The sequence below is a fragment of the Lethenteron reissneri genome, chromosome 12 (genome assembly GCF_015708825.2).
Source record: "Lethenteron reissneri isolate LAM-NWPU_2019-01 chromosome 12, ASM1570882v1, whole genome shotgun sequence".
Lineage (NCBI taxonomy): Eukaryota > Metazoa > Chordata > Hyperoartia > Petromyzontiformes > Petromyzontidae > Lethenteron > Lethenteron reissneri.
The window spans coordinates 6388642-6407210 of record NC_083790.1 but is presented as its reverse complement, the minus strand read 5'-3'; the positions used below and the strand labels follow the sequence as shown (position 1 = coordinate 6407210).

The 18569-nt window shown below is 45.8% G+C and overlaps 3 protein-coding genes across 8 annotated transcripts in view; 1 reads left to right on the top strand and 2 right to left on the bottom strand.

Annotated features, from left to right (window-relative positions):
• LOC133341828 (synaptotagmin-2-like) overlaps positions 1 to 18569 on the bottom strand; it is a 389152-nt gene that overhangs the window by 175672 nt on the left and 194911 nt on the right. The gene's annotated exons all lie outside the window — the stretch shown is intronic.
• Positions 1 to 18569, top strand: part of LOC133341821 (ras-specific guanine nucleotide-releasing factor RalGPS2-like) — a 210483-nt gene that overhangs the window by 18177 nt on the left and 173737 nt on the right. For 3 of the 5 annotated variants that reach the window (XM_061550583.1, XM_061550580.1, XM_061550584.1), the window contains exons 1-2: positions 2810 to 2934; positions 7342 to 7445. In XM_061550583.1, coding sequence (XP_061406567.1) covers positions 7429 to 7445 — 17 coding nt within the window. In that variant the 5' untranslated portion in view covers positions 2810 to 2934; positions 7342 to 7428. Of the gene's footprint in view, positions 1 to 2809; positions 2935 to 7341; positions 7446 to 18569 lie in introns of those variants that run through there. The other 2 variants (XM_061550582.1, XM_061550581.1) reach the window with 1 other exon arrangement.
• Positions 7336 to 17510, bottom strand: LOC133341824 (uncharacterized). Of its 2 annotated transcripts, XM_061550590.1 has the most exons (3): positions 12575 to 12592; positions 12040 to 12102; positions 7336 to 9234 (listed from the first exon to the last, which is right to left on the bottom strand). In XM_061550590.1, the coding sequence occupies exon 3, from the start codon at positions 9214 to 9216 to the stop codon at positions 8224 to 8226; it is 993 nt and encodes a 330-aa protein (XP_061406574.1). In that variant the 5' UTR covers positions 9217 to 9234; positions 12040 to 12102; positions 12575 to 12592; the 3' UTR covers positions 7336 to 8223. The 2 variants fall into 2 exon arrangements, with proteins under 2 accessions (XP_061406574.1, XP_061406573.1); XM_061550589.1 differs by lacking the exons at positions 12040 to 12102; positions 12575 to 12592 and adding an exon at positions 17393 to 17510.

Sequence of the window (18569 nt, the reverse complement as noted above, 5' to 3'; positions counted from 1 at the left end):
ATAGCCCGTCGGTGTCCACTGCACATTTCGTCATTTGTTCCCATTTTCCTCTGTCTGGTACCAATATGCTCAAGTAATGTCACATCTTTCTGGCACCAATCTCTGATGTCGTCCTCAAGCCCGTTCTCTGTTAGGCCTACCTCTCTTTCCTATTCCTTCCATTTTTCTACTCTTCTCTATTTAGGATTTAAATATAGCGCCCTTTCCACCCTAAATCGGTGCGTGCTACTGAATAGATGTCACGGTGCAGAGGAAGTTATCTGCAGCGTCCAGGCAGTGTCGCAGCCCACGTGCAATGTGTGAAGCCTCTTGAACCGGTGCCGTATTGATTTCCGTAAGCCTCATGGAATTGAGCACCCGAATCTACTGATCCATATGGCCGAAATGTTTACAGTGACAAACAACAAAAATAACTGCAGCATTTTGGTATTATTGCTCAAAAACCAAGATGAACATTCGAAAAACAAGACATTTCTTTATTTATTTTTTTACAAATAATTCAATAAATATACAACATTTTCTGTTTCGATGCTCGTGTTCGTTCTTGATTTGCAAGGAAAGGCTGCGCTGCATATTACACGCAAGAATGATAAGTACCGTACTGTACAAAGTGTACACTGAATTGATAATGAGTTTGAGTCATTGCCTACTATGAGGCCAGTGAGTGTCGCTTGCGTCCCGAAAGGGAGCGGAGATAATTGGTTCGTGAAAGCTCTTTGTTTATCTCCATGAGTCACTTTCCTTGTGCAGTGACACGTACTATTTTAACACAGCACTAATGGCCAGCGCATCGTTTATGTCACTTGCTATTATTAGCATTACAGAATACTGCATATGTACAGCATGTGTTTATGCGTTTAGCATGTGTTTGTATGTATGCATGGTGAAATTAGTTTATTGGATAGGAACCTATACTCTCTGGTTCTTTCGGTAAAGTCACGTAGATAGGAAAAAAAATAGAACACGATGTTTCGGTCGCGTCACAAGCGTCCGTCATCAGGTGTTACGACCGAAACGTCGTATTCTATTATTATTTTTTCTACCTACGTGACTTTACCGAAAGAATCAGAGAGTATGGATTCCTGCAGTCACGAAAGCTTAAAATCAAGATGGGACCCATGGATCCTATCCAATAATAGGACCAAAAACTCATGGGTCCCAATTAACTACTGTAATGAAGCTGCATTGAACAAGATAAATTAAGATAAGTCGGCATCAGAGAGGCGAGAAGAGAATGGCACAGCTCGGTTTGTATTCAGGGTTCAACACCGATCCCTTCCCGAGAGAGTTAACAGTAATTACGCGGAAAATTGAGGACAGAAATCTCTCCAGGAATCTAACACGGAGCTTGAATTGTCGAAGAGTAGTTCATGGGATAGCATTGCCAAGATAACGTTAAGACTCCAGACAATTTAAATATAATTCGAATATTCTCTAACCACAAGTCCTGATGATGATGTTATATGGTAAATGTATGAAGAAATTAACCAACCTGTAAGTGAGATCAAAACACATTACACCATCGTAATGTATGACGAAATGCAAAATTAGGTGAAGTGCAGATATGAGAAGATGATTGGTAAGTTTAGAATTGCAATGAGAAACAACGGAGGGGTGAGTGTGTTAGGGTTCGCATCCAGTTGGTGAGCCTCGTGTAGAACAGCGTCACTCGAAGACGTGGCAGGCAAAGTCTGAGACTAACAATGGAATTCGAGCCAAAGGTGCGTGCGATGGTTTGCTGAATTGGAAGAATGGGAGATTGCAGCTTGGGGTGGTCTTCATTCAGCAGTGGATTGGTCATGGTTGAGCACAATGTGTCTTCTGTGTAACGCATGTTGATATGACTCCATTGGATATGAAAATCACGGATGCTATTAAACCAAAGTACTGTGTTATTGTACAAGAGCTATGATGCTTGCAATTGTAAAGATGCGCGTTTATATCCTAGTTGCGGTTGACTCAGCCCATCATCGCTCTAGGGTTGACAAAATTGGTACCACTTTGTGGGTAAGTCGACCATAGTTGTCTTATGGATAGATTCATCCCTGCCATGGGAATGTGGAATTTCCACCACTGGCTCGGGGCTGTAGACAGGGGATGAGCAACGATGCCCCCATGCAATGTGCATTGTCATTCGAAAAGAAAATCGCCTTGACCTTCATTTAACGTAATTATATTTACCAAATTTAAAACACCTTCCTGCGGAGGGAGCTGGTAGGAACGTTGGGTTGCTCGGTCAATGGCCAGGGTCAACGGCGGCGTGGTGTATTCCGCGAATATGCCCGACTGTGAGGGTGGGCACAAGCCGGCGTGAGTAGGTTAAACGTTGAGTTTTATAAGGGCACCACGGGGTGACCAGCTCTTCCCCACCCAGCCCCACCCCTCCCCACCCAGCCCCACCCCTCCCCACCCCTCCCCACCCAGCCCCACCCTCCCCACCCCACCCTTCCCACCCAGCCCCTCCCCCACCCTTCCCACCCAGCCCCTTCCCACCCAGCCCCTCCCCACCCCTTCCCACCCAGCCCCTCCCCTCCCCACCCTGCCCCTCCCCACCCTGCCACCCCCACCCTCCCCTCCCCACCCAGCCCCTTCCCCACCCTGCCACCCCCCACCCAGCCCCTCCCTGCACGACGGACACAATAATCCCCTGTGGGCTGGTGTAACCTGGAGGTTCCTACCAGTATGAAGCTACAACCTCTGTTCCTAATCAGGCGAGAACGTGCTCGGCCCACCACCCATTTAAACAGCTGATGCAGCCACTGGTGATGTCACCACGGCGGTGGGTGTGGCTGTTGAGGCTTGGCAGTGTCGGAACTCCCCCCGCAGACTTGCGTAATGAGTGTGAGTCGTCTCGGCTTCATATCGCAGAGGATAGTTGGGAGCGAGAGAGAGAAGGGAGAGGGAGCGAGAGAAAGGCCGTTTCAAGCGCTGCAGGTGAGAATTGTGTGGCATTGCCCCTGATCATGTGCTCCTGGACGGCGACATGTCACATGTACGATGGCTGGTCAGTGTGTGTGTGTGTGACGAGAGGGGGCTATGCAGGCAGTTGTCATGCCCATTCAGTGTTCTCCAGTCGTATAGACTGTGAATGAGAGGTCAACAAAGCATGCCAATTCGTTACTAGTACAGCACACCGGTGTGTTGGAGGGTAAACCCACGACATTTTTGTTTAACCTTACTAATTGGCTGTGTTGGGTGGCGGCGGGTTTAACGACACATTTATATTGACACGATTTAACCTTAAAAACCTCTGGTTAATGTTGGTCACGCAAGCCTGCTCCGTGTTAAACAGACTCTCCTGTAATTATGTTGCTGAGTGACGAACAAAGCGATGGAATGAATGTGCACTTTGCGTTTGCAACAGTATGCTCCTTGACAAATGTTGAGCACTTTAAATTCATGGCGTTGGTAGGTGTCACAGTGTCGCATGTTCAATAATGTTACTTTTTTGTGAGTGAACATCTGATGCGTGAAAACGAATTTGGAATGCTACTGTCACATTTCATGCCCGCTAATTCGCTCCGGTAATTTTGTCATTTAGAAATCACAGGTACACGGATTGTTATATTCGTAGGGTGCTCTTACCCAACAATTACTTTTATACCCTAAATTCATATTGTAGTACCTGTGATGATCATTTTTAGCAATGCTAAATTATACAATTGTGCATGCATACTCTTTGGTTCTTTCGGTAACGTCACGTAGGTATAAAATTAAATGTTTTACTAAATTTTTCTACCTACGTGACTTTACCGAAATAACCAAAGAGTATGGGTTCCTGCAGTCACGAAAGCTTCAAATCAAGATTGTGCATACAATTGGGGCTGCAATGTTTTTCTAATGTAAAGTATCAGTGAAAGTTGTATTTTTTCTCTCCTGAATTACGTGGCGTTGCTTTATATATGGATTGCATAATAAATAACACGTTACAGTGCTAGATTACAACTGCATTTTTATTTCATTGAGCACAGTACAAACCAAGGTGGGTAAAATCGGCTGGAATTCACTGGACTGATTGTCCATTCAGCAAGCGACTCCCAGATTTCTCTTGACACTCGCACGAAGTACTTTCTATTATAACTTAGCTGGAGTAATGAATACTTTATAAGTCATGAATATTTCATGACGCCACGCAAATGACAATAATATGCTTGGTAAAATATGTACGTTTTCCCACACGTGTGTTGTCACGCTTTTTGGGTAAATGTTCTGCAGGGGGTTACAGGCGGTGTATGTTCCAAGTATGTGATTTTTTTTTTGGTATCCGAGGCTTGGCCATTGTTCGTGTTATTGGAAAAGGGCTGAACCTGACCGTCCAGTTCTCTCGCAGCATATTGAGACCATGACACTGTGACACTGCACTGAGCAATGTATGTCACCTTAGGTATGTGTCTCATTTAAATCTCCTGCAGGCTCCAGTGCGCTTACTATGGGTGTATTGTCATTGCACACACTATTTACTAACAACAATAATCCATCCAATGCCTTACGCGCACCTGATAGTCTTTCCTTTGCCGTAAGCTAGGACTATGTTTCCTACAGGTATATCATAGAACCTCGCTTTGTTACATGTACTTTGGCGGATCATGTTAATGACTGACGGGTTAATCGTTTACTGTTGCCATCCGCATCTGGCGGAACAGGAGGAGATCGATTGCCAAAAATGATGCTCAAAAATGTGGCCTTTTAATGAAGAACATCGCTTGATAATTAGTTGCCGCTGAAACTACTGACGATGCTTGCTGAGATGCTTCTGGAGGAAATACATTTTAAATATTTAATGAAGTTAGAAGTCCCGTAAAAAAAAACACAACCCCATGACTTCAATGACAACGTGAAACCCAAACCAATGTGCTGGCCCGGATTATCACCTCATTGTTGGGTCTCAGACTGAAATTACGAGTGACTGCCCACCACTCACCAGACCACAGCGAATACATGCATTGCTTTTTGATTCATTTTAAGACGAACGTTTTTTTGCTGGGGAGTCTCGTTTTTTTCAGTGTGTGTGTGTGTGTGCCAGAGGTCGCAACCGGGTATCCGATACCCGTACCCTACCCGATACCCGGCTACCCGTACCCGGCCGGGTACGGGTATGGGTAGCCGTTTGCGACCCTGGTGCGGTCAGGTACGGGTACGGGTAGGCCGTGAGTCACTGGTGAGTAACCGTTTGTCACTCATTTCCCAACGTCTTGTCTCTTCTCACAATTCAAGTTCCTAGAATCAACCCACCCGCGCCTGCAACATGGCTTCATCCCAGAGGTCGCAATCAGGTACCCGATACCCGTACCCTACCCGTACCCAGCCGGGTACGGGTAGGGTACGGGTACGGCCGGGTACGGGTACCCATTTGCGACTCTGGTGCGGCCGGGTACGGGTAAGGAATCAAAACCCGTTTGCGACCTCTGGTGTGTGCTACCCATTGGAGCCATCTTAATCAGGTTCAAACTGCACTTGGCCGTTCAACATGCCACACGTGTTCCATTCTTGTCCGCTGGGTCGTAACGTAGTTTTGTTTTAAGCTCATTTCCTGAAACGCAGACCTTCTTTTCTTTTTTAAGCAACCTGTATTGGGGACAGTAGAGTTGGGCAATCACATTTGGCTGGCAGCGCACAGGTGACCCCGACAAAACACGTGTCGCTTGGCGCTCCTCGCTCTGTTTCCTTTAGCCACAGAGCATTCGTAACACGCGTGTGACTTTCAACCGTGCGAGCCGACGTATGGTTGGTTGGTTGGTTGTCTGTTGTGGCGATTTGAAGAAGAAAAAACAGTTGCGGTCATTTAATTTTTTTGAAGTGTGCCCGGATTTTTGAGCGATGCATGCGAATTGAAAGGGCAGCCCGGCTCGAAGGAAGGGGGGTGGCTTGACGCACGGTTGGCACTCACCTGACCCCCCCCCCCCCACCCTGTCACTCGCACGCCTGTCTCCACTCACCAGCCTTCAACTCGTCTGAGCCCTCCACCGCTCACTGTTTTAGACAATATATTGGACATCTCATTGAGATCCAGCGGCTTCTCTCCATTATCGCCTTGTATACACGCGCCTTGCAAAAGGCATACGCTGCTTCTGTCCATTGTATTATTCTCTAAATAGAGCCTCATTGCACAACCGAGCATTGCAAATGATAAAATAGATGAATGGCACAAGCGCCAGCCAGTAAGTCAAATTATCGGGTGGAAGGTAATTTTTTTTGGGTAATTTTGGTCTAGTTTGTATAAACTGCATATGATACTCTTTCAGATGACACCTCATTCATTGAAATTAGTGGGGCATTCGTGGTGTAGTTCTATAGATAAACATACAAAATATTAGATGATTGTATAGTAAAAAAGGCATTTCGTTTATTGAGTTTGAATGAAAACCGTATATGTGCCAAGAAAATGTATGCCATATGTTCAATAGACAGCACATGCATGGCTCGTCAATTAAATTATGTTCAAACTAAAACTTACACTTCTGGATGAGGGCCTCCACACACTATAGGGTGGTTGGTCATATGAATGGTTTGATCATACTTCACCATGCTGGTCAGTGTGCAGATATCATTCGCCACCGGTGTTACTCGTGCCTGGCATTCAAACGTAGATGGCCAGGTTCAAAGTGAAGTTTGCTAACGCACTGCGCCACCACTCCACCGAAATATGTTCAAAAGGTTGAACGAATTTTTACTCTCGATATATTGTACTGCATCATGTGTTGAACGTATTTTGCAATGCGTAGCTATTCATTGATTTAACGTCCATTTATAAAGTCATGGAACGTGCATCAAATCATGCATGTAAGAATCAATGTTTTTACATTTCTATACAGATTTCCATCGCTTTATGCAGTTTCAGTTTTTGAGATTTTTTGCGTGCACGTGACTAACCTATTTCTCCCCAGAATTCCCTATGTGCGGTTTAAATTCACACGTGGATCGATAAAGGACCGTAAAAGAAAATGTTTATAGTTATTTATTCAATTATATATTGCATGTACTGGGTTCACTTGACTCCTGTAGCCACGAATGGCTACTACGTTCACCACAAACAAAAACTATTTCTTAGTTAAATTGAATTGCGACCCTGAATCGCACCAATTAACGAATCTTCGAGGGTTGAATCACTGTACGTGTTATGTATACAAGCCGCGTGCATGACTGGCTTGGTAATAGACTGGTCTGGAATGGTACGCCTTGGTGTTGTATTTAAACCGGCTGTATGTCCTTTTAAGTTGACCAATCCCCTACTTTCCGTAAGCAAGTGACGTTTGCACAGAGCAAGGCTGACGCGCTTTCTCCCCCCCCCCCCTGTTTTCCCCCTACCCTGCCCCTAACCCCATCTGTTGTTGTAAATCACAGCAGTGGCCTTGGGGACGGAGGTTGGAGATGAACCGCGAGAGCCTGAGGTTTCGATAAACCGCCGAATGCACGTGCCTCCTGCACATCATGGAAGACGCCCATAAGTAAGTGTCAGAACGGTGTGGCAGGGTCCCAGGGAAATTTCAAAACGTGTGTACATTTTCAAAAACGAGTTGGGCAGGTACGCCTAATAGCTGAGCCGCCTTGTGGCTAACAATAAATATGAGTTTTTCTTGGGTGCGTTGTACAGAAATATAAATTTGTGTTTTTTAAGGTTGTCCATAATGGTATGGAAAGTTCGCGTTGTGTGAACACAAGTATATTCTTATGTACCGGATTAAGTGTGTGTGTTTAGTTTCAGACATCAGATTTTAGGTGTGTATGAATTGCCTCCCTCGCAGTTCGATGAATTTTCTGGAATTGTAGCCGTAAGCTAAGCCTTTTTCACGTTGCGGTGGTTGTAGCGTCTCTACTGTTTGTTGAAATTCTTTCGCACCGTACGTAACCAACCGTGCTAATTTGAGGTGCAGTAACCACAGTGATCACGTGAACCCATTACGTAGAGCACACAAGCAAATATAAACAAAGGAATTATTAACTACGCGATTCAATGCATATATCGTGAACATAAGAATCGATTGTAATCGATGCATTATCACATGCCTATCGGGTTTGAATACATCATTCTCTATGTCAGCTAGTGCCTCCGGTATTGCAGAGCAACAAAGGGCAAGTTGGAACTTGTCCCACTTGTAGGCCCAGTGTGAAAGCAACTACCCTTGACTCCACCACGCAGTGCGCGTCAGGGGCTGACAAATTCGGTCACCTTTTTAATGCCACCTCGGACCCAACGACTGCCCGACAATTCGCTGCCGGCCACGCCTAAGTCGTCTCCCACCGCTTGCATCCCAGCTCCGTGGCCAGCCGATCGAGTCGCTCGAACCCAGACGTGATGTCGGAGAGCGGTACCGTTAGGGAGACGCGGGCCGTTTTCAGACCGAGCAGCTCATCCTCTTCCACCGCCACCGTGTAGGCGTCCCTCACGCGCCACACCCGACGCTCGCTCCTCTGGCTGCTCGAGAACGCGAGCACGTTGGCACGCCGTAGGAACGCTTCCAGGCCTGCGGTGTTCCCTTCCCCGTCGGGCGGGTCGACGCTGATGATGCTCCCTAGATGACGCACTATGTCACCTTCCCCCTTGATTTCTGTGTAGCTGTAGGCTCTGTCGGGCGCGTGGCCACTTGTGCGCGAGTCGTCGCGCGAGTGAGCGTCGCCGTGGTCTTCTGCGCGTGCGTTATTGCCCTCCGAGTTGTCACGTTCGGTGGCCGTGCCGTCATCATCACGCTTGTACGTGGCTTTGTTGTCATCGCTGTTGTTGACTGGGCTATCTACACGAGGCGTCCCATGTTCTTCCTCTTTCACATTTGGCATCGCGGTATTGATAAACGCGTTGTCTGTACCACCACTCTGTTTTTTTCCATCACTTTCCCCGTCGTATGTGTTGTCGTCATGCTTGCGGTGCGGATTGATCAATGGCTTATTGGCATCCTCAGCCTCGTTGGCTAAGTCCTGAGCCTCGTCATCAGTGCCCACCTCCATCTCGCTTGCCTTTCCTTGGCTTTGGATGAAGTCCTTCTCCAATTCGGCGATGTTTTGAGACCCCACGAGCAGCTTCCACTCTCCATTGCGACAGCTGAGCCAGGTGGCGTGCAGGGATAGGCTGTAGTCCGCGGTGTCGTAGTACTGCTGCGTGACGAGCTCCTCCTTGATGCACCAGGCTCCTGCCTCCTTCAGCCGTTCCTCGCTCTTCACGCCCAGCAGGTAGACCTGGTCTATCTTCAGCATTTGTTCCGGACTTGCCGTCGCTTGAGCCATTTTTATGGCAGATTATTCCTGGAGGAAGAACACGCGACAGTTTTTGGCTTAGAACTTTTTGGCGCGTGGCTGTGACCTCGCAGCAGCTTTTTTGGCTTTCCGTCGGACAAAGACGGTGGCTGCATCTCTCGCGCTTTCACAGGCGCTTCTGTGGCCCTCTGATGCTTCTACTGTTAAATGTAGATTGCAAAACTCTCTTCTTCAGAACTGCCTTTTGTGTTGAATTTGTTGTCCTTCACCCGTACCTCCGATTAGCACGGTTGGCTACGTATGGTGCGAAAGAAGTTCAACATACAGACTGTTATGACCACTGAAACCTCGCAGGGACCTGAGGGAGCTGATTCCCCCTGCCCCCCCCCTTTTAAATGTTTAAAGTCAAGTAGAAAATTTTGGTACAATATTCAGCAGCAGTGGGTGCAGCCTTGCCTTCATATGCACTCTGGTGAGATCTAGACCAGTCTGCAGAATATTCTTACAAAATTTTGTTTGGCATTTAACATTGCTAGAAGTTTGTTTGACATTGCCTGTGTCATGCCCCCCCCCCCCCCCCATAAACAAGATCACGATACAGTTTATAGGCCTTCTATGCTTCATGGAGTATGAACGTATAATTTAAAAAATACCGGCATCATCATTAATACAGCGGTCGAAAATAGACTACATTCTTGTGACTAAAGTAAATATATCATGCGCATGGATCGCCAACAGGTTATGCCACTCAAATGAGAGCAGTACATTCCTTCTGTGGACGACAGTTATTTTGTTCACTTCATAGTTTAACCGTTTATTTCACAATAAAAAACAATCCATGTCAAATGACTCGGAAGACGCACTATTAGACACAGTCGCAACACTGGGCCCGGGCTTTGTGCTTGGTCTTGAAGCTCGTCCCTTCCTTCGTACGTCCCCTCCCCTTGTGCTCTGCCTTTTTAAAATCCTTTATATTAAGTTCGCTTGCTTGCTTGCTTGCGTGCTTGCTTGCGTACTTACGACCGTGCAAATCTTTCGGTCGTTTTTTAACCCACTTCGCGTGATCCAATCGAGCTGACATTTTGCACACAGACTCGTTGTGCGAGACAATTAATGTTTGTGAAAAAATTTCAAAAATTTTACACTGTTTATGGAAAACAAATTAAAATTTTAATTACCAATTGCTTAATACTGTCAGACAATCATCTGACCCATAGGTGGCAGCCATCTCAAGCCAGAGGACGAGAAGACTAGCCGCCACGCATATAAAGGATTTATAGTGAAAAACTTTGTTTTTACGGGTTATACTTGTATATCTCTCGAGCTCCCTTTCTGGAATCTTCCCTCACCGTTTTTCCCACTTAGCCAATCCCTGCCCTTCTCCTCTAAGGGTTCCCAATCGTCGCCTCTGGGTTCCACTCCGTCCGTCTCCCGACCAATCACCGTCGAGGCCTCTTTCGGCAAATCGAAGACCTTGGCCTACTTTTGAATAACCATTTGGCTGCACGTTGGCTTGGGGTGAGTGCTTGGTAATTTTGGTCATTACACATGCACAGTGTTGCATGAACAGCGCACAGGGAGTTTCACAATATCCAGCTTCATTGGTTTACTTGTAAAACGGAAAGCTTTCCTTGACTCATCACTCTTCCTGCAAGCCGTAAACTAATATGCATTGATTTTTGTTGTAAGAAAACCGAGAGCTTCACCAAACGGTGGAGGCTAAACAGAGAAGTGAACAGCAATTCCTATCACTGTACACCTCGTCGATAGTTTAAATGTGCCCACGTCTTTTTTCATTTAGAATCTTCACGTGAAATGAACTAATGGGATTTAAACGTAGCGTTATAGTTTGCAGACGTTAATCCCGATTTGTAAAATTAATTAGCGTTGGCGGTGTTTTTTTTCTTAAATTTATTTTGAATAATAATCGTGATTTAAACTTATAACAACTCGCAGGCATGAAGATCCACAGACGCGTGGGAAGGCGGCCACAATTGCCCATCCGTTAAAATAAGAAGCCGGAGTACGCAATTAGATTAACGCATTACCAACAAAATTCGCATTTACAGCCCTTTGACAATCCACTGCTGGATGGAGGGTCTCCCCACACTGCTGAGTGGGGATCACGGAGATTATTTGACCATACTTCACCTTGCCGTTTAGTGTGTGTTTGGGCGGAAGACGAGGCGTATAGACGTTGGGGAGCATAGAAAGTACTGCACAGGCCAGCATGGCAATGGATTTGGCTGCACTGCCCACTGCTGACCACCACGTCGCTCCGAAGCAATCTGCTGTACATGGTGGTCGCCCATCCAAGCACTAACCAGGTTCAATGGTGCTTAGCGTCCGAGATCTGACGATATCCAAGCACATTCCGGGTGATTTGGTCATAAGCATTATGGCGCATAACTGTGCCATTAATGGGCATATGTATTACACAGTATGTTAGCCTTTCTATTATCAAAGCGTTTGCTGTTTGGTGGTGTTTCCATTAATTTTTAAGACCCACTTATGGAAACTGAAAATGCCTCCTCCAGCACATTTTCCACGCAGAGTATGACATTTTGATCAAACGTGCGGTGCAGAATAACGTTGAGCAAATTCTGATTATTGGGAATTTTTAAACAAGCTGACAAATTCTTGCTCCCACGCATGCCAATGTTTCTTGGAGTTCATTGCATTGGTCTGTGTTATTGGGTGTCAATTTTGTCGAATGTTTCTCGTAATTTACATGGAAACGCGGTTTTCCTCCCACACCTAAAAACCCATTAATTTGCCGTTAGCACCATAATGCACAGGAGATCACAGAGCTTGAGGCTACAGCTTGTGCCGGCTCACCACGTGGCTGCCTACCTGCTCGTCTGTTGGTTCCTCACGCCTCCCGAGTGGTTTTCTCTTTTCGAGAGCGAGTGAATACTGTGCACGATGAAAGTACAAACATTTACTATTTTTCCATTTGTGCTGCGTATTTAATGGGTGGTATAAGTAGTCCCCCATGTGGCTTTGTCGTGACTGTGCTAACAACAGCACAAGATTGAGCATACTGTGCAATCAGGATATTCGTTGGGAGCAGAGGGATGGGTGGTTATTCTCCTCCCCCAGTGATTTGACGAATGTCAGTGTCACGATTCAGTGGAATAATCAATTCAAAATGTTTAACGTTGCGGTCTATGGCATCGCCTCTCGTGGTTGTGAGAGTGACCTTGAAACTAAAAACTAAACTTTTTATTTTACCAGGTAAGGCCCATTGAGCTAAATAGCAATTTTTTTTAGAAGCGTCCTTGCCACAAATGATAGCTCAAAGAAGTGGCTTATCACGTGGAAATGTATAGCAGCAACTACTTTAAACGCGTGTTGATTCTAAATGTCGAGGGAAAAACCGGAGTACCTGGAGAAAATCCACGCGACAACGTGAAGAGAGGCATGCATACTCCAAATATCAGGGTCGGAATCGAACCCACGACTTCCTGTATACCAGGCAAGGTAATTAACATCTCACCGACGTGGCGCTCCATTACATACAACACATGCGAATATAAAGAGGAAACGATTCGATGCATTGTGAGTTTAAGAATCAGGATTACTGTAGTCAATTAACGGAATTCATCGTTCCCCCCGCCCCCCCCCCCCCCCTTTGTGTACCATGACCAATTTAACCCATCTATTTAAGAGCTCATAATGGCCCGTGTAATTCCTTAATGCAGGGGTCACTGAACACAGGAGTTGATGAGTATTCGTGTTTAGTTCTGTCGTTGTGTATGGCTGTGTTTTGAATAACAATGATAAGTATAAATCTGGGTTATCCATGCACAAGATATCTTCCAGTAATGCTGAGCAAAGACCTACAGTATTCCTCCAAATCAGTATTCCTGTGGTAGCGTGCACAATCTAAGGTGCCTCAGACGATTAAGCACAGTAAACCCCGATCACAAGTGGAAGCCTGGCTTCGCTAAGCCACCTCCTAAGACTCCGCAAGATGTTTTGGTCATTTCAAGTTCACGGGGCTAATTAGAGCAAACACGTGCACACACGCGCACGCACATGCGGCTACACAAATTGCAAGCTCGCAGTTACATACAAAGTGGTCTATGCCCGCGTGTACATCCACACAAGCGCCTTCTTTACGAGCACACAGGCACAATTGATATACACACACACACAGGTGTGTAAGCACGGTCACAAGTGCACTCGTGGAGGTGACCGCTGCCCTGCATTGCACACACCTGCACACACCTGCACACACCTGCACACACCTGCACACAAAGACAAACACCTCCCCCCCCCGGTATAGCCTCAACAGGTTTTCTGGAGCAAGTGCTGTTAGCAAGTAGCACTCATATTGAAGGTCCACACGGCACCACGCCCGACCGCCTTTGTCTCCTTCTTGGCGATGTTTACCGCACCAACAAGTTGCTAATTTGAGGCCGAGTCGACCGAGGCAAGTACCGGGACCAGTTCGGATAATCGTCATTGGCGAGGGGGAATAGAACTCGAATTGCCGCGCATAACGTCGCCGCGCCACAATCACTGCTTCTCCACGTTGCGCACACCTGCACAAAGGCAAAGATCCCCCAGATAGCCTAAACGGACTGTCGGGGCAAGTGCCGTTAGCGAGCACCTATGAAGGCTGGAACGGCACACGAGGTTGGTGGGTGGCTGACACCACGCACGGCCGCCTTTGTCTCCCCCGTGACGATGTTTACACACCGCACCAGGTACCCATTTGAGGCTGAGTCGACCTAGGGGAGGCCCAGGACCGATCGGATATAATCGTCACTTGGTGTTGGCCGTGTGTGAGAATCGAACTCGGGAGACTGGAGTTTGTAGTTCAGCGCGCTAGCCGCTACACGACCGCTCCCCGCTTTGTCACACACCTGCACGCACACCTGCACACACGTGGGAAATAAAGAAAAAAATGCGGCCGATTCAAGTTTGCGCACAACGGCGACTCGTGCGTGTTCCTTGCAACCCGTACAGAGCACGGGCCATGGAAACACACCTGTGCAGATACCTGAGAACTCAGAGATGTGTGTGTTCTAGGCCATGCCCGCTTGTTGTGTCCACGTGCGCGCCAAGTGTCACCCAGATTCTATGTTTACATACCAGTTACAGGTTCAGTACTCGGAAACCATTATTGATTTAAATTCTGAAAGTCCCTGTCGTTTAAAAAACACAACATTTTGACAGATTCTATAAGTTATACCCGTTGCTTGGGTCAGGTGCTTCCCCACCCCCTATCTCAGGGGTCGGGAACCTTTGTTACTGGGAGAGCCATAAAAGCCAAATATTTCTAAATATATTTCATTGAGCGCCATATAGTATTTTAACGTATAATAAATTAAATATGTCTTACTTTTAATGCAACTTCTGGTCACGGGACCCGTGACCCGTGAAATTTATCTTCAAAACTAATTTCTGTTTACTTTAAAATGACACAGTATTATTAAGCAATATCACAAGTTTTTTTAAATCAGTTTCCAAACTGATTTTTTTTTTCAACTCAAAATAGTCTGGGAGCCATATGCCGTCACCGGAAGAGCCATATATGGCTCGCGAGCCATAGGTTCCCGACCGCCCCCCTCTCTCACTCTCATTTCAACATTAACTGGCACTGGGTGATTTGCTCGCTGTCACTCCGTGAAGCACAGTGGTTTTATTTCCTCTCCCCACGTCTACCACCAACCTAGCCGCAATGCGTGCAACTCCTGCTGAACACACACGCGTGCATGCGCCCGTGTGTCGTGTGTGTCTGTCCGCGTGTGGGAGCTGGTGGTGTAGAGCGGTGAGCGCTACGAACCCTGGCCACCCGAGTTGGATTATGCCGCTCACGGCCAACTCCGGGTGACGATGATTTGGGATCGGTCCTGGGCCTCCCCTAGGTCGACTCGGCCTCAAATGAGTACGTGGTGCGGTGTGTAAATATCGCCACGAGGGAGACAAGCGTGGGCCGGTCTTGGATTCTGGCTACCCACCCCCTCGTGTGCCGGTGCCGGCCTTCATAGATGCTCGCTAAGAGCACGTGTCTGAACAGTCGGTGTTAAAGTTTTGTGTGTGTGTGTGAGCGGTGTGTGTAGAGGAATTACCCAGAAAGTGTGTTTTTAAGTCAACTCATGACACTGATGGCAAGGATGGGGTCGATGGATGATCATGATAATTATTTGGATACAGACCCTTGGGATTTCATTGTGTTATGTGGAAAGTTGGTGCCACAGTCTCGGTGGAGGTGGCGGGGGCGTGCTAGAGTGGGAGGAATTCAGCAATATTTTGATGCAAGCCAAGGTTTCACCGAAGCAAACACTCCGAGCGAATCCCACGCAGAACAAATATTGGCAAGGGTGCATAGCTTCGACCAGAGTGCACCTTCGATGCCATGGAAACCTTGTGTTTCAACACAGCTTACCGTTTGGCCTGTAATAGCATAATAACCTGACAGCGTTGCCTGGGTGACCTGGCATTATTCCACGTGGCAAAGACGAATTAAGAGCATTATAAAAGGCAGCTTGTTTAACGTTTGGTACAGTGTAAGGTTACCATCTAATTGAACCATAATGTAAAAGGCAGTCTATGAAATTCTTTGTTTTAAGTAGGTAATAATTCACTTTTTTGCACATTTACTTAACTGGAGTGCTGAGTGGTGGTTGAAATGAAACGTTGCAGATTAATACTGTGTGTTTGAGACGCAGTCACATTCACAGCAAGGTACATCGGTGCTGTCAATCAAAATTGCATTCATCAATGATTGCACTGCTCCTGTTATAAGTAGAAACCAAATTTTGACTTAAAGCTTTCGTGACTGCAGGAATTCATATTATATGGGTCTTTGGGTAAAGTCACGTAGATAAGTTCAAAGCAAATAACAAAAAATAAAAAAAACTACGACCTTTCGATCGCAACACAAGCGGTCGTCATCAAGAGGAAAAAAAAAGTTGTAGTTTTTTGTTATTTTTTGTTATTTTCTTTGAACCTATCTACGTGACTTTCTCGAAAGACCCACTGAATATGGAAACCAAATTTGTTTCTACAAATTATTATAGTCTACGTGCACGTGTGTTTCTACTCTTCTTGAGTGAACGCTTGTTTGTATGCATGTTGAAGTTTCTTTCGCACCGTACGTAGCCAACCGTGCTAATCGGAGGTGTGGCGGAGAAAGACGACAAATCTCCGTGTAACATTTACGCTTGTTGTTTGCCTTCGGCCCCGCTACAGGAATTTTAATGCAAATTTTACTTGACATCCATTTTGAGCCAGCACCAAGACCGTATGCCATCTTTTGTTCACGTCGTAACATAAAAAAAAAACTGGCTTAGTTGCTGTCAACGATTGATGAAGGTAAAAGATGCGCCCTCGGTACATCTCTGTATTTTAGCGCTCTCATAAAAGTGAGCGGTTTCCTGCGCAATCAATGCTCGGACGCTAATGTCCCGTTGCAGTCATGACCCAGTGGTGGAAATTCCACTTTCCCATGGCAGCGGGGTGAGTCCTTTCCAGGGAACATTCACTGTTGACCCTCTCCACGATGTAGCACCGTCATTTTATCGACCCCGGGTTGAGTCAAATGCTGACTGTGATTTTAAATTGCAATCTTATGATTGCAAGCCCAACACTTTACTACTCTCCCACATGGCTCGATTCTTGTTTTAATAATCAAAGTACCGCATTAACCGTATTTAGGTTTAGCAATGTTTTAGCTGTGAGCATACACATACAGTATACACACCAGAAGCATAGAAATACAGTGTATTGATGAACAGTTTTTCTTGTATTAGACTGCAGTGGTTGATAATGCATAAGTGTTAATTCTTTCCCGCACTATGCATTGCGATCTTAACGGCACTTAACAGCTCATGCATTACCATACGTACGGAATATCACCATTTAATTGGCACTGTGATAAATTACACAATTCTGGCCTTTCAGAATTGTATTATCAACGTGAAATTAAACGGCAGGTAATATTTTTTCTGAAATTGTGCAAAGAGAGATTAGGTATATGCTGTCAACGCATGGCCCACTGGCGCTATGAACGCGTCGATTTGCCAGCAGGCTTATTAGCAGTCTATTTGAGTACAAGAACGGCACGCTCTCTATAATTACATCGCACGATTTACAATACAGAGTTGCTCGTGGTGTGGAAACTTTAACGCCGGCAGCATCAGAGAACACATGTGGCGTGTTGCGCGTGAGGACGATATTTAATAGAGCTTACCTGTCGCTAAACGGCACGGCTAAAATGCCCGCTTGGGACCCTGGGTTTGTGTTGCAGGTGTGGCCCATGGAGACAGGTAGTTTGGTTTGTTTTTGCTTTGTGTGTGATTTTTTTTCCCCCTCCCTTCACACTGTGTACGGTCTCGCTGTGTAACCTGGGGGGTGCCAAGAGCTGATTGGTGTACTGCCTTTGTTGATCTTCGGAGTTGGTGGTTGAATTGTTTTTATGAATTTAATTTTTTTTGAGTCGAAGTGTATGGTTCAAACCTGCTGTAGGGCGATGTCCATGCATGAAAACTGTGTGTTATTAAGCCAGAAGTGTCTGTGTGGTGTAGTTGTCATTGTCTCCTTACCTTAGGGCTCAAGGTTCAAGGAATCGAATCCACTGCCAGCCCCACGATGGTGGTGTTTTGTCATTTTAAAATAAAATCAACACTCCACATGTTACTTTTACGTGCACGTAAAATAATGACTACGTTTATGAATAGGCCATTGTGTAAGTACTGACTGGGTCATATTTGAAACTCTTTAATGGCAAAGCTCAACTACCTGAATGTCTCTTTTGGTACATTTTATTTTTAGTTATGTTGAGATTAGGTATGTTCCTCAGGGCCAATTTGCTACAAGACAACACTCTGCGTACATAAAATGATGGTACAGTGGTTCCCTTTGATTATATTATCACCATTTTCATTATGGATCGTCACCACAGCCAGACATATTGGGCGGTATCAATATAATGCTAATCTTGTCCCTGTCTAACTCGTGTTCTGGTTCAGACACATTTTACAAGGGTAATGTGTGTGAAATGTTTATATTCAGCTATACAGGAATATGTACAATTCAATACGCCGTATAGGGGAGAAAAGCCGGGAGACCAGCATTGCTCAGAATAATATAATGTAAGGTGTTTCCAATTTAATGTAATAGCAAAATGGAAATTTATGACCAATGGAGAAATTCATATATTGGAATGGACATGGTCCATTAAGCACTTACCTGATCATTGCTTCTGTCTGCTGGGACCAGGCTTAAACAAAAAGAAGATTGCATTGGGAAACCAAAACGGCATTCGGTGCTGCCAATATGCCCATTTTTGTTACAATGGTAAAACCACTTTATTAGTCCTTCCTTTAAAGCTCGTGTATATACACATTATTACTAAATCCCCGGTTTAA

What these genes read in the sequence shown, in the direction of transcription:
- LOC133341824 (XM_061550589.1), bottom strand. Translation starts at nt 9,216, where the DNA reads ATGGCTCAAGCGACGGCAAGTCCGGAACAAATGCTGAAGATAGACCAG.